The sequence below is a fragment of the Garra rufa genome, chromosome 23 (genome assembly GCF_049309525.1).
Source record: "Garra rufa chromosome 23, GarRuf1.0, whole genome shotgun sequence".
Lineage (NCBI taxonomy): Eukaryota > Metazoa > Chordata > Actinopteri > Cypriniformes > Cyprinidae > Garra > Garra rufa.
The window spans coordinates 40,806,496-40,820,750 of record NC_133383.1 but is presented as its reverse complement, the minus strand read 5'-3'; the positions used below and the strand labels follow the sequence as shown (position 1 = coordinate 40,820,750).

Sequence of the window (14,255 nt, the reverse complement as noted above, 5' to 3'; positions counted from 1 at the left end):
TCATAAGAAATCCTGTAAAATCCCGGCGTGGTTAACGTGTAAAAGTGTCTGTGTACTGAACGATCTCTGAAAGTGTGTGTGAGTGTGAACTACTCCGTATCTGGGAGGTTGGAGTGCTGCGCACCTTCTCTGGACCGTCACTTAAGTGTGACCTGGTAGGAACGGACGCAGCATTCTTACGGCTCAGAGAGGAGGGGGAAATTGATGAGCCCTGTGATAAAGGGACTGTATGAAAGAAAATAAAATTTGAAAGTGAATGTATGAATGGAGAGATCCTAATTAGCAGATGGTGTTAGAACTGGTATTTCCTACTAGTAGAAAAAGAGTTAAGAACGTTCCTAGGTGGTGGGTGTGTAGACTATTAGGGCATAGAGAGGACTGTGAGAAGTGTGATCCATTAAAAGAAACAAAACCTTTAATAAAAAGAGTACATATAAGGTAGTGTGGGATGCCATCTGTAGCCAGATGAGGCATCAAGCTGAACCAAAAGAATAGAAAGAACTAAAAATATTGCAAAGAATTGGTTGTGTCGATTGTTTGGACATATTCCAGATTGCAGACGGTGTGACCCAAATTGTGAAACTCAACTGTTAATATAGGGAGGGTAGAGATTTAACAGTAGAATGGCGACTTACAAAGAGAATTGGCAGAAGATAGTTGAGATGGTATTGGTGCAGACAGAGCCAAAGGATGTTAAGGAAAGACAAAAGAGTTATTGGGGTGTTGGTCGCGCATGGCCAATATTCAGCAATGGACCGATGATAGTAAGGATGCAGGCAAATTAATGCAGTGCATTAGAATGGAGGAAAAAAGGGCTCGTGGAGAATTGAAGGAGAAAAAACAGGAGAGAGAAACATGTTCCAGGTGGTCAAGATCAGGATTAGATAAAGCTATAAAAGAAAAAGAGGCTGATTTGAGAAAGTGGACCAGGGTGGCAGCCATTGCCATGATATTAAGTAAATGTTCCACTGTTACTGAAAGGCCTCCCTCATATGCTCCTACCACCCCTATGGCAACACAGATGCCTGTGTTTACGGTAAGAGAGGGAGAAGTTCACATAAAAGGAAAAGAAGGACACTGTGATAAGAAAATAGTTGTGGTAGGGGGAGAGATAGAAGCTGAATTGAATGAGAAGGACAGAAATGTTGACAAAGAAATACAGAGACTGTTAATCGCTAGGGCGGGAGGAATATCGCTAATGAGGAAGTGAAGAGACAGATGGGTATTGAAGAGAAAGTGAGAAAACTCAGAGAAAACTTGTCTGAACTTAGGGAGGAAGTGAGTAAGATAGAGGAAGACGAAGAGGGGGGTCAAAGGGAGAGCTGTGAGCCACACATGATACAGGAGGAAAAGGATGAAGAGGAAAGAGACACACTGATAGTCACAGGGTATGATCTAGACTATGACTATGGAAATAAGAAAACAGGAGTGGTAACCAGGGCCATGGCTAAACAGAATAAGGGGGAGAAGGAGCGCAGGGGGGGTGAAGGAGGAAACCAAACTATGTTGAGAGCCCTGGAAGGGAATATACCAGGGATGTTCCCTTTAATGCAGGTGGGACAACAACAAGAATATAAACCTTGGGGGCACTCAGATATGAATGCAGTTTTGCTTAAGCTACCAGAACTACCCAGGGGAGGACAGAAATGGCTAAATAAGGTTGCATTGTTAACTCACGGGGTCACTTTGGCAGTGGGTGACATGAGAGCATTATTGGGAGCAATAGTGACTAGAACTAAAATGGAGCAGATAGAGAGAGAAGCCTTAATGGATGATGCAGAAAATGGGGAACCATTAAACAGATATTTAAATAGACTGAGCCAAGCCCTAGGTCAGATGTTCCCCACCCCAGCAATAACCTACCAGAGTATAAAATTCAAACTAAAAGCTGGTGAATCAGCAGCTGCCTATTTGCATAGATGTGAGGGGGAGTGGGAGGAGCAAACTGGAGAAAACCCTGATTCTAATAAACTGTGTCAAGAATTTTACAGACAGGCTGTAATAAAAGGGGTCCCACAAGCTGCTGTTTCTAGCATAGAAAACAGTCCTGAAATGGCAGGGGGAGACAGCGACACGTGGGTGAGACATTTTGTACATCATGTTGATAGAGCTGTAGAGAAAGCAGGAAAGGAAGAGTCAGAAATAGACAAACTTAAGACTCAGTTGTTAAAGATGCAGATAGAAACCGAAAAAGACAAATCTAAAAAGAAAGGGAAGGAAGTGCAGCAAATGTCAGTGCAAGAGCAAACCAGCCAGGGTGCTCCCCCGCCACAGTTTCTACAGCCTGCAGCACCACAGCCCTATTGGCAGACTGGTGCCAGTCAACAATATGACCTGGATTGGCCCCCAACCAATAGGGGCAGGGGAATGAGAAGAGGTGGGAACATGAACTATAGAGGGAGGGGCGGGTCTGCTCCACCATTGGGAGGTTGTTTCAATTGTGGAGATTTGAGTCACTGGAGGGACGGATGCCCATGGAAGGGACAACCTCCTGCAAGGGGACGGGCTCCTTTTAGAGGAGGGGCTCCAAGAAGGGGGGGAGCTGTCCAAAATACACTCTCATGGCCTGCCAACCAACAGGTGCCCGGTCAATGCCCAGTCTGGGACCAGGCAGGTGATGCAGAGTTTTATTGACGAGGCCCACAGAGAACCAGCAGGGGGGCGAAGGCTGAGCCCTACCTACAGGTGCTGGTAGATAACAAGCCTGTAAGGGCCCTGGTGGACACTGGGGCCACTTTCTCTACCATTACAGGGGGCATGGTGGAGGAAGGGGCGCTCTCATCTAAAACAGTGAGAGTGCGAGGGTTCTCTGGGGAGTCAGAAAAATGGCCACTAACAAAGCCGCTGTCAATCAAGGTGGCAGGGCAGACCCACCTTCATAGATTCTTATGTTCTGCAAATGCGCCATCACCCTTGCTGGGAAGAGACATTCTAGTAAAATTGGGGGTAAGCATTTTTTGTAGCCCAGATGGCATCTATATAAGATTTCCAAATGGCATTATTCATAACTGTTCTACTAAAGGAGGGCTGATTCAGGGGGATACGGGACAGTGGGTTCTAGAAAAGGTGGTGGACAAAGGGGCAGACATTTATTGGCTATTGCTGGCAGCACCAGACACCTCAGACATAGAAAAACACACGAGAGAATGGACATTCTGGATGTCATCAAAATTTTCTTTAACAGCCCCTGTGGATCCGCTGCATTGTACATTATACTATGACAGGGAAGGAGACGAGGTGTACATGGAAGAATTTAACGAAGTGAAGGGACAGGTGACAGTGTTAGCTGGAACATATCTTTACATGGGACAACAAGGGGCAGCTGTTCATATTTCCCTTACAGAAGAACAACAGGGATGGTATGAAATGTGCGAAACTTCTGTCCCACATGTCACAGTGGCTGTAAGTGATAACCATGAAGCTAGAATACTAGGTCCAATGGTGAAGCTGATGAGTGAAGCTACAGATTGGAGGGAGGAACAGGAAGTTGGAAGGGGACTGCAGTACTCCCCATCGACCGAGGGTTACAGGGTAAGAACTAGCACAAACGACACTGCTGTTTATCAACATGAAACACTCACCAGAGCAGAGGGGAGGGAACTAAGTGATGGAAAAGGAACTCAGGAACTGTTAAAGTCGTTGCCTGATCATTTGTGGTCAGAAGGCCCAGAGGATGTAGGTCTTTGTGACATCACACCTGTAAAGTTCCAGATAAAGACAGACTATCTGGTTTGTGATAGGCAGTATAAGATTAAATCTGAGGCAGAGGAGGGCATTACTGAAACCATTTTGAATCTCGTACAGGCAGGGGTACTGTGTGAAAGCAATTCAAGGTGGAACACCCCCATACTTCCGGTTCTGAAACATAGCACAGGAAAGTATAGGATGGTACACGACCTAAGAAAAATAAATGAGATTGTGATAACTCCAGCTCTCCCCACTCCAAACCCATATACTATACTGACCAAATTAACTCCAGCACACAGCTACTTTACCTGCATTGATTTGGCAAATGCATTCTTCTGTATTCCCATTGACCCTGAATGCAGGGACTGTTTGGCTTTCACACACAAGGGTAGGAAATACTCATACAACAGGTTACCACAAGGGTTTATTTTATCTCCGGGAATTTTTAACCAAGAACTAAAAAACATACTGGAGACGGCACAACTGCAACCAGGTGTGCTCCTGATACAGTACGTTGACGACCTTTTACTCTCAGCTCCAACGGCTGAAAACTGTATGACGTCAACTGGTGCCATTCTCAGACTATTGGCTGAATGGGGACTAAAGGTGAGCAAAACTAAATTGCAAGTATGCAGGAGGGAGGTAACATTTCTGGGAAGAATAGTTGGTGCGCAAGGGACTGGGCTAACCATGGCCACAAGGCAGTCTATCAGCTCTCATCCGAAGCCCAACACTGTGAGGGACATGATGTCCTTTTTAGGGTTGGTGGGGTACAGTAGACAATACATACCCAATTTCACAGCCCAGACAACCACTCTGATAAATTTAGTGAAGGAAGCAGGAATGAAAAATGCTAAGAGTAGTCTGAAATGGACTTTTGAGGCTGAACAGGCATTTATCACACTGAAAACTGATTTGGCTAATGCAGCAAAACTGCAAGTACCTGACTACTCTGTGCCATTCCATTTGGACGTCAGTGAAAAAGAGATGAGTGTGGGTGGGGTGCTATTTCAAAAACAACACCAGCAGCGCAGGGTTTTGTCATATGTGAGTGCCCCCTTGGACCCTATTGAAAGGAAACAACCGCCTTGTGCAAGATTTGTTGCAGGGCTGGCAAAAATGATTGAAAAAACTGAGCATATTGTTATGGGCTATCCCCTGATAATACTGTCTAATCACTCAGTGGTGTCCTTTATTACTTCCTCTGCGTTCACTTTCTCTGCACTAAGACAACGAAAGCTGTTGAAAACCGTCACTGCCCCAAATATCACTCATGAACACAGGGGTATAAACATGGCAGATTTGATAGGAGAGGGACAGCCACATGACTGTATTCCACTGGTAGAGAGGGACAACAAGATTAGAGAAAACATGGGAGGGGTACCATTGACAGGTGAGGTGACGGATCTTTTCTGTGATGGGTGTTGTTTTAGGAAGACTGATGGCAACCTATCTGCAGGGTATGCTGTGGTGAAAAGGTCAGATGTAGGATTTGAAACCATGATAGGTGAGGCCATGAACGACCACCCCTCAGCACAACGGGCTGAACTACGGGCATTGATATGTGCTCTGGGACTGGCTTTAGGCCAGAGAGTAAACATTTACTCTGACTCAGCGTATGCAGTGTCAGCAGCACTGACTGAACTGCCAGGGTGGGCGAGGTGTGGTTTCATGACCTCAACAGGTAAACCAATAAAACATGCCCAAGAGGCCGCTGAGCTGCTGCAAGCAATACACCTTCCAAACGAATTGGCTATCATAAAATGTGCAGCACACACAGGGGGGTCTGATTTTGTAGCATTGGGCAACGCAGCAGCTGATGAGGCAGCCAAAAAAGCTGCTGGCTACACTGACATTCAAATGCTTTTAACAACAAGTGATGAGCTGACCTCGTTGGCTCCAGAAATAACGGTTAAATATGTGAAAGCACAGCAGTTGGCTGCATCTCCAGAGGAACGCACTTCCTGGTTGGGTAAAGGGGCTGCAAAAGATGGGGAGGGAATTTGGAGAGGTCCAAATGGTAGATTGGTACTACCAGCTTCAACAGCTGTGTCAGTACTGTCAGAGGCTCACAGTCTGAGCCACAGTGGGGAAAAAGACATGACTAAGCGTATGAATGCTTGGTGGCATCCTTTCATGCCTCATCTAATAAGCAACATTATTTCCTCTTGCACCACCTGCCAAGCATTCAATGTAAAACCAACACTAAAACCTACAGAGGGCCATTTTCCTACATGCAGAGGTCCTGGTCACGAGGTAGTGATTGATTTCACTGACATGATAATAACTGTAAACGGAAAAAGATATGTGCTGGTGATGGTGGACAGTTACAGTGGATGGCCGGAGGCATTTGCATGTAGGAAGGAAGACTCTGTTTCTGTAATTAAATGCCTCATAAACCAATACATACCCAAACATGGATTTCCTAAAATTGTGAGATCAGACAATGGTACACATTTCAAAAATGAAGATCTGGCTCAAGTGGAGCGTGCCCTGGGACTAACGCACAGGTATGGTGCAGTGTACCACCCACAAAGTCAAGGGAAGGTAGAACGCATGAATTTGACTCTAAAACAAAAATTGGCAAAAATTTGTGCTGATACAGGGATGAATTGGTTGACCGCTCTTCCAATAGCTCTAATGTCTGTACGATGCTCTATTAATCGCACCACTGGTTTAACACCTTTTGAACTGTTGACAGGGCGACAGTTTCCTGGGCCATGGGCCCCATTCAATAAGGAAGCTGGCCTATTGCCACCTGGGGACTACTATGACAAAGTAAGGGCGGTAATTAACATGTTTTCTCCCCAGAACCCCACCTCTTCACAGGACTGGCAGCAGGTGACGGAAGCCCCCCAGGATCAGTGGGTAAGACTGAAATTGATGAAACGAAAATGGCTGTCTCCTAGATGGTCAGAGCCCATGCAGGTCACTGCAAGGACTTCACATTGTGTTCGGCTGGCGGGTAAGGGAAAAACTTGGTATCATTTATCATCATGTGTGAGCTGTGATTCTCCTTCCAGGTCGCTGCAGGAGACCAGAGTTGACCTGCGAGCAGGTCAAAGAGAGGGTGAGCAGGAAGAACAGGAAGCAGAAAAGGAAGAAACAGGAGAGTCAGTTCAACCCTCAGAAGCCAATACAGGGACACAAAATTATCAAAAAGACACTTTTACTGTTCTAGAGAGGGTGGGAGACCTGCTGGAAATTGGCGAAGACATTCCAATTGCACACTGCATTAGCGCAGACTATGCACTAGGGGCGGGTGTAGCAAAGCAAATAAGACACAAATACGGGGTAGAACAGTTGCAGAAACATATTAGCACCCCGGGTCAGTGTGTGTTGACCACACACGGAAAGAAACAGATATTTCATCTGGTTACTAAGTGGTGGTGCAGGGACCTGCCCACATACAAACACTTAGGAGATAGCCTAGAAAAGCTCAAGGAGCTGTGCAAGAAAAACAAAATACAGGTGTTGGCTATACCAAAATTGGGCTGTGGGTTGGACAGGTTAAACTACACCAAAGTCAAGGAAATAATTGAAAGTGTGTTCAAAGACGGGGACATACAAATAATTGTACTGAGCAGAGATGAATTTTAAGAAACCACTAATAGTGGGATTGGGGTGTGTTGTGGGGATACTGCTATGCACATTATGGGGAAAGAAGGAAATGGAAATAGCTAAGAGACGAGTGACAGAAGGAGGTACTGGGGGAGCAAAACTGACTTTAACAGGAGAAAAGGGAAAGGATGGCTTATGGGAGGTGATCAATTGCGTAGGAGGAGGGATGATCTGGAGAAGGTATGATGTATATGGATGTTTATGGCCCAGTACTGCGAAAAAACCAAAGGGGCCGTGGTGCCATACGTGGCATGATGTGTCCTGGAATACCAAGCCAGGTTACACTTTAAAACTGATTGCCAACACCCCCGCGGCCCAACCTAATTCGATTTACAACAGACTTCGTCTGTATAGGGGACCCCAAACGGCGTGGGGCAAATGGGTAAATAAGCTGATTGTCACACTGAAAGACGGGCCAGACAGGTTTGAAACATTTATAACATTGGGTGTAGATGTGTCAGGAAAGGACCCGTTAGGACTTATAAGGATAGTGTTGGAAAATAAAAGTGCCACAACTGCAGCCCCGGTGGTGAGGGACCTCACGAAGCCAGGTAAAGTGATTAAGAGTACTGACTACAGCAATCTCACCCCACAGGATATAGTTACAATGGAAACAGGATATAAAGAAACAAATTTGTGGATCGATTGGTTACATGGGAGTGCAGCTGAATTGAAACTGAGTGGTTGCTTGGCTTGTGCTGCGGCTAGACCTGAACTTAACACAGAACCAGCTCCTTTGCATCCTGAAGACAAATGGGGTTATGAATGTATACTGAAAATGACAAAAATGGCAGAACCAAAGAACTGCTCTGAACTGACCAAAATGTATCCTGTTACCACTAACATCACTTCAGTAGGGGCTGCATATAAGGTAAGAGAAGGAAACTATACCTGTTTCAATTTCACGCCCTCTAAAAACAATAAGCTGATAGTAGGGAATTTCAGAGTGTCATGGTGCATGGTAATCCATCAAAGGGGGCAGGACATGGTGGGGTCATGGGCCAGAGCAGGTCTGTATTATGCATGTGGTACAGGGGTGATGATAGCAAGGCCAACACGAATTACAGAAGGATTGTGCGCTATGGTAAGGATGGCCGTGCCTCTAACATTGATAGGGAGCAGGAATAGTGTAACTAGGATTAAAAGAGACACTCATCAGTTTGATTTAAATAAAAACAGCCCAACCTATATTGATGCTATAGGAGTGCCTAGGGGAGTCCCTGATGAGTACAAATTGGCCAATCAAGTTGCAGCAGGGTTTGAAAACATACCCCTCATAGCTGCCATTATTCCAATCACTCCTAACAAAAATGTAGACAGAATAAACTATGTCCACTACAATGTGATGAGACTAGCCAATTTAACAAGAGATGCAGTTGAAGGGCTGTCTGAGCAATTGGCGGCCACATCACTGATGGCTGTGCAAAACCGGATAGCGCTGGATATGCTTCTTGCGGAGAGGGGCGGAGTCTGTGCCATGTTTGAGGATAAATGTTGTACTATAATACCTAACAACACAGCTCCAGATGGGTCTGTCTCCAGGGCACTGGAAGGGTTGAGAGCACTATCAGAGGAAATGAAAGAACACTCTGGTACTGATAGTCCGGTCATGAGATGGATGGAGGAGTGGTTTGGGTCTTGGAAGGGAGTAATGATATCTATATTCACGTCTTTGGGAATATTTCTAGGAATACTGGTTACCTGTGGTTGTTGTTTGATTCCCTGCCTGAGAAGCCTTATAAACAAACTAATAGTGTCTGCTATAGAGAAAAGAGAACCTCCCCCGTACCAGATGCCTTTGCTGGCAGATGAGAGTGCATATGATGATGAGGATGAAGAGGTGTGATCTCTTTCAGAGATCAAGAGAGGGAATTGTAGAAAATACTTTTCTAAATGCTTTTAAATTTGTGTTTTGGATGTTCTGTGCTTATGAGAAGACGAAATGTTCTATGCTTATGAAAAGATAAAGTGTACACTATGTAACAGAATCTGTTTAGTAAAATGTGTGTGTGTATATGCGAACTCTCTCTGAGAAACCTTTGTTTACAGGCACGTAGGAGAAAAGAAGCCCTGCAAAAGTAGTAGCAATTTGAAGGTCACTTTAGACTAGACTTTTGGTCACTCTAAGAAAAAGAATGGGATGGGGCTGTATTTTCTTTTCTGTCCAGGAACGGTTGGTGAACACGCCCTGATTGGCCCTGAGGAGAATGGTTGAACGATATCAGAAGGAGAGGCCTGCAGAATCAAGAATATAAATGCATATTTTAGCTTTGTGAGACATTGCTGGACTGCCCACATGTCAGATTTGATATTGGCTGTTCTGTAACCCTGAGCTCAGCACTCTTTGACTTTACAATTAAATTGATTTAAACTTATTACGCAGACTCGAACTGTTTTATTTAAAGGGCGGATAAACGGACTGGGGGGGAAGTAGGTATTTTTACAATACCGGCAACTTCCAACAATTTGAAATAATGAATTTGAGCGTGCAAGTATGTGAATGGCTCCTTTTACATTTAAATTACACAATCACTATAAACCACTTATAATAATAATAATAAGAAACACTATGTATAGTGAAACAGCATTAGCCTAATAATTGGCGAAACCTTTCAAAAAAATATATTTTTTCACGTGAAATATGTGTAAGACCTACATATAAAGTTCACTCTATTCTTCCTGTTCTCCAGCCACTCACTTTCATGTCTTTAAAGTAATAAATTCACAATAAATGAATGTCTGCATTATGTATTAACAAGTTAATAAATATTTGACTCAACTGATATTAAAATCACTGAATCTTTAAAGGGGCTATATGCAATTTTATGAAATTTAAACTCGCGACTGACACCTTTGGCCAAAAAACGGAACTGCTTTTACTTTCTGCTCGCTCTCGCAGCACAAGTCATCCGCTGCAAAGAAGTCAACATTATGTTTACAGAGGTAAGAACAGTCAAATACATATATTGTTTGAGAAACTAAGGCTAATTGCTGACTAGCGGTGGTGGAAAAGTGATCTGAAACGTTTAACATGAACACGCTTGACGTCACATCTGCAGACAGCGCGCGAAAAATAGGAATAATAGGATACAGGCTTATAGGTGCACTCACTGTGAACTGACAAGGTGTCAGTATGCTCATCAGGAGATGTTTGAGTCATAAATGGTCAAATAAAAAGCCTTTAGTTACGTTTATTTTGGGGGGAAAGTTGCATATAGCCCCTTTAACAAATGAAACAGTGGACTTAAAATAAATTATTAATTCAATTAAGCCTAAATTTCATCACAAACTATTAATTCCTCAATGAAACACCACTAATTATTATAGCCTATCTTTTACCTATGGACTATTATTGACTTTAAATGTACTGTAGAAATTAATACAGAGACACTAGTTTGGGCAAAATACAAGTAACTTGTTTAGGACTTGAAGCTTAAAGTTGACGACTTGCAACTCGATTTGGAATTGCTCGTCTTGACTTGGGACTTGTCTGTCTTGACTTGGGACAACTTGGGACTTTTCTGTCTTGACTTGGGACTTGTCTATCTTGACTTGGGATAACTTGGGACTTGTCTGTCTTGACTTGGGACTTTGTTACGAAACTTTCCCGGGATTGTTAATAGTTACACCTCCAACATTTGCATCACCCACTCATCGGTAACATCAGCACATCAGTTTCAAGAGAGGAAGCCTGACAACACTTCCGTGCTTAGCAAAGAAGAACTCTAAGAGTGGAGGTCTCACAACCTGTCTACACTTCAACCCTGAAGGTAATCCGTGAGGCTGAATAGCCTGTGCGACAGGATTACCTGCGTGGAGCTCTTCGGAGAGTGGAGGCCAGAGGAGGCATCAACACTCAATCCCGTTAGCAGTGCTATCTGGATTGGAGTTGGAAAAACTAAAAGGTTTTTGTAAAAAAACAACTCAAAGGTGGGAACGGAGGTTTCCCTGAGTGGCCAACATCGTATTGGATTTAGAAAAGGACCCACCAGTCGGGGGAGACCTTTACCACCAACATGGATTTCAGAAAAATGGCTAGTAATTAGGGATGTAACGGTATCAAAACTTCACGGTACGGTAATACCTCGGTATGACTGACACGGTACGGTATTTATTGAATCATTTACAGGAAAAACAAAACTAATGAAGAGACTCGAAAAAAGTGCCAGAAGTGTTTATTAAACAGTTTACATGAACACTGAACTCATCAATGGCATACGAATTAGCCATCTATCTGTAAACTTTTAAACAGGAACTTCAATTTTTCAATTTTAATAACAAAAAATTCTTAAACCATGTAACCACGTTACTTTTTTTCGCAGTACTTTAGCCTACTTTGTGTAGTAACGAAAACATTCATTTCAGTGGAAAAATAAGTCCAAAACTCTGTTTTAACATTTTGAACAATAGGGCTCCACAATCTTTTGCTTTTCTTTTTTTTCTTGTGTGTTTTTATTTTTCTGATAATCAAATGAAAGAATAAACATTTATTTTTAATCAAATGAAAAATGAACCCTTTTAATTTTTGGCAAACAAACAGAGGTTTACTGTTAAAATCAATACATGGAAGAAAAATTATATTCAGTTTAAAACGTTTAAATAATAATTGTAGTATTTTTGTTCTACAATTAAGTGGTTAATCTTGTTGTAATATTTATTTTTTATCATATTGTTTTATGTAAATTATTTAAATAGGAATATATGCACACCTACATTATACTGTACAAAAGTAATACAAGACTAATATTGTTCTGTTACATGTTAAACCGTACTTTTATTTGGACAGGTTGCCGGAAAGTTTCTGTGTGTATACCGTGGTATGATATGATAGTTTTCTCAAATGAAACGGTAAAAGTGACACTCACAGCAGCTTTGGAGACTGAGTTATCTGTTCATGTGAGATGCAAAGGCCAAAAATAAGCGTGAGCGTCACGCGTGCTTCAGTATGAGTGTAGTAAAAAAAAAACGTGTCTCCATTCATACACACAGAGGCAAACGGAACTTGCAGGATTCATATTAAAACGGTCTTTCTCCATTTCAGTTTTCACAGACACTAGTCCATATCGCGATTTGAATTAAGTGACAGACCAACTTTTGATTTATTAATCCAATAATCGACAAATTCCGTGGCATTTCACGCCATAGTAAATTCCGTTTTTATGAAAGGAGTCCGCGATCCAGTCCGTGTTTTCGCGGAGGAGACATTGTAAACGCGTGACAGTGTAGAGACAGAAATGACATGCCTTCGTGTAAATAAGATAAATAACATAAGGCAATTTAGTTTGTTTAATAAAAGAACAATGTATAGACCTGTTCTATAGGAAAGATAACCTTAAATGACTTCTATTGTGATCTGGCGCTATATCGAAAATAAAAGGAACTTGACGTTCAAGGGGGGCGGGCAACAGACCGCAAAGGATGACGGCCACACCTGGGCTGATGGGAATTGTAGTTCCCGCTACCTCCCGTTCGCTCCATTCGCCTGAGCACACTTTTCTTAGAAGAACTATGGTTTTATCGAGTCATGCGACCACGGTAGTATCGAAAAAATTTGCTATTGCGGTACGACGGTATTTACAATACCGTTACATCCCTACTAGTAATGCATTTACCAATCATGTGGATTTTAAGGAGTGCTCAAGGACTTGCGTGAGTAAACACCACAAATGTGGTTTTGAATAGATGCCCAGAGCATAGCGAAAGGATCACCAGATTGCAATCTCTAGGCGGTAGCAAAGCCTGAAAGCGGAGCTTCTGGAGAGGGGAGGCTTCAGCAGAAAGACTCTCTAAAGCGAGAGGAGGCCTACGACGCTCCCCTTAGGGAAACTCTTCTGAGTGGAGGCCTCAAAGTGAACGCTCTAAGCGAGGGGAGGCCTGACTACACTTGACGCTCAAAGAAGTGGCAAAAACTCACAGTAGAGCTAAACATGCAGAATAGCATTTATTTTATAGCTCTGTGTAGTGGAGGCTCCGAGATTGCATCTCTAAAGAGAGAAGCCTACAACACTAGATTTTTGGTGAGTGGTAGACAGCACTCCCCCAAAAATAGTCAGCGAGGCACCCAGGGGCCTACCAGCTGCCATAACTGTGAGAGTGAAGGTCTCAGTACTGTGGCTGTGACAGAGAGGAGACCTATTACACTGTGCTATCAGTGGAGTTGAAAAAACTTAAGGGTTTTGGAACCAACTCGAAGATGGGCACGGAGGATTCCCCTGCATGGTCCACAGCGTATAGGATTTCAGAAAAGGACCCTACCCTCATGGGAGGGAACTTTACCATAAATATGTATTTAATGAAGTGCCTAAGTAGTGCACTTACCACTCACGTGGTTTTTAAGGAATGCTCAATGACTTGCGTGAGTAATCACCACTAATGTGGGTTTGAGGAGGTGCTCTGAGCATAGCGAGGAAGACACCAATATTATTTCGGGCGACAGCAAAGCTCAGAAGCGGAGCTTCAGTGAGGGGAGGCTTCAACGGACAGACTCCCTCGAGCGCAACAAAGCCTGACGACGCTCAGCTGAGGAAGCTCTTCCGAGTGGAGGCCTCGGTTTGAACACCCTCTAGAGGAGGGGAGGCCTAACTACACTCAACGTTTGAAGTGACAGGCTCACGAAAGGGCTCATATGCTAAAAGCAGAGCTGCATTATTGCGTTTCGGCCTGTATTTCTGGAGAGTGGAAGCTAAACAGAAATACCTCAAACAGAGGGAGCCTGGCGACACTCGAACCAATAAAAAGCTCTTATGAGTGGAGGTCTAAAAGAGTGACCTGACTACACTCAACGCTAAGAAGTATTATCTCATATACGAGTCCACACATTAGTAGGACTCCGTAGAGAGGAGGCTTTAAAAGACATCCCTGAGGGGAAAAAGCCTGACTACACTCAGTTCTGGCAGAGGGGCTTTAGCACGATACCAGAAGATAGTTTAGCGAGAACCAGGATGGGG

The 14,255-nt window shown here is 43.5% G+C and overlaps 1 protein-coding gene across 1 annotated transcript; it reads left to right on the top strand.

Annotated features, from left to right (window-relative positions):
* The first annotated feature begins 1,218 nt into the window (after window positions 1-1,218).
* LOC141299044 (uncharacterized) lies at window positions 1,219-7,287 on the top strand. Its single transcript, XM_073829317.1, is given in 1 exon segment — window positions 1,219-7,287. A coding segment is annotated over 1 exon segment (6,069 nt).
* Window positions 7,288-14,255: the final 6,968 nt, after the last annotated feature.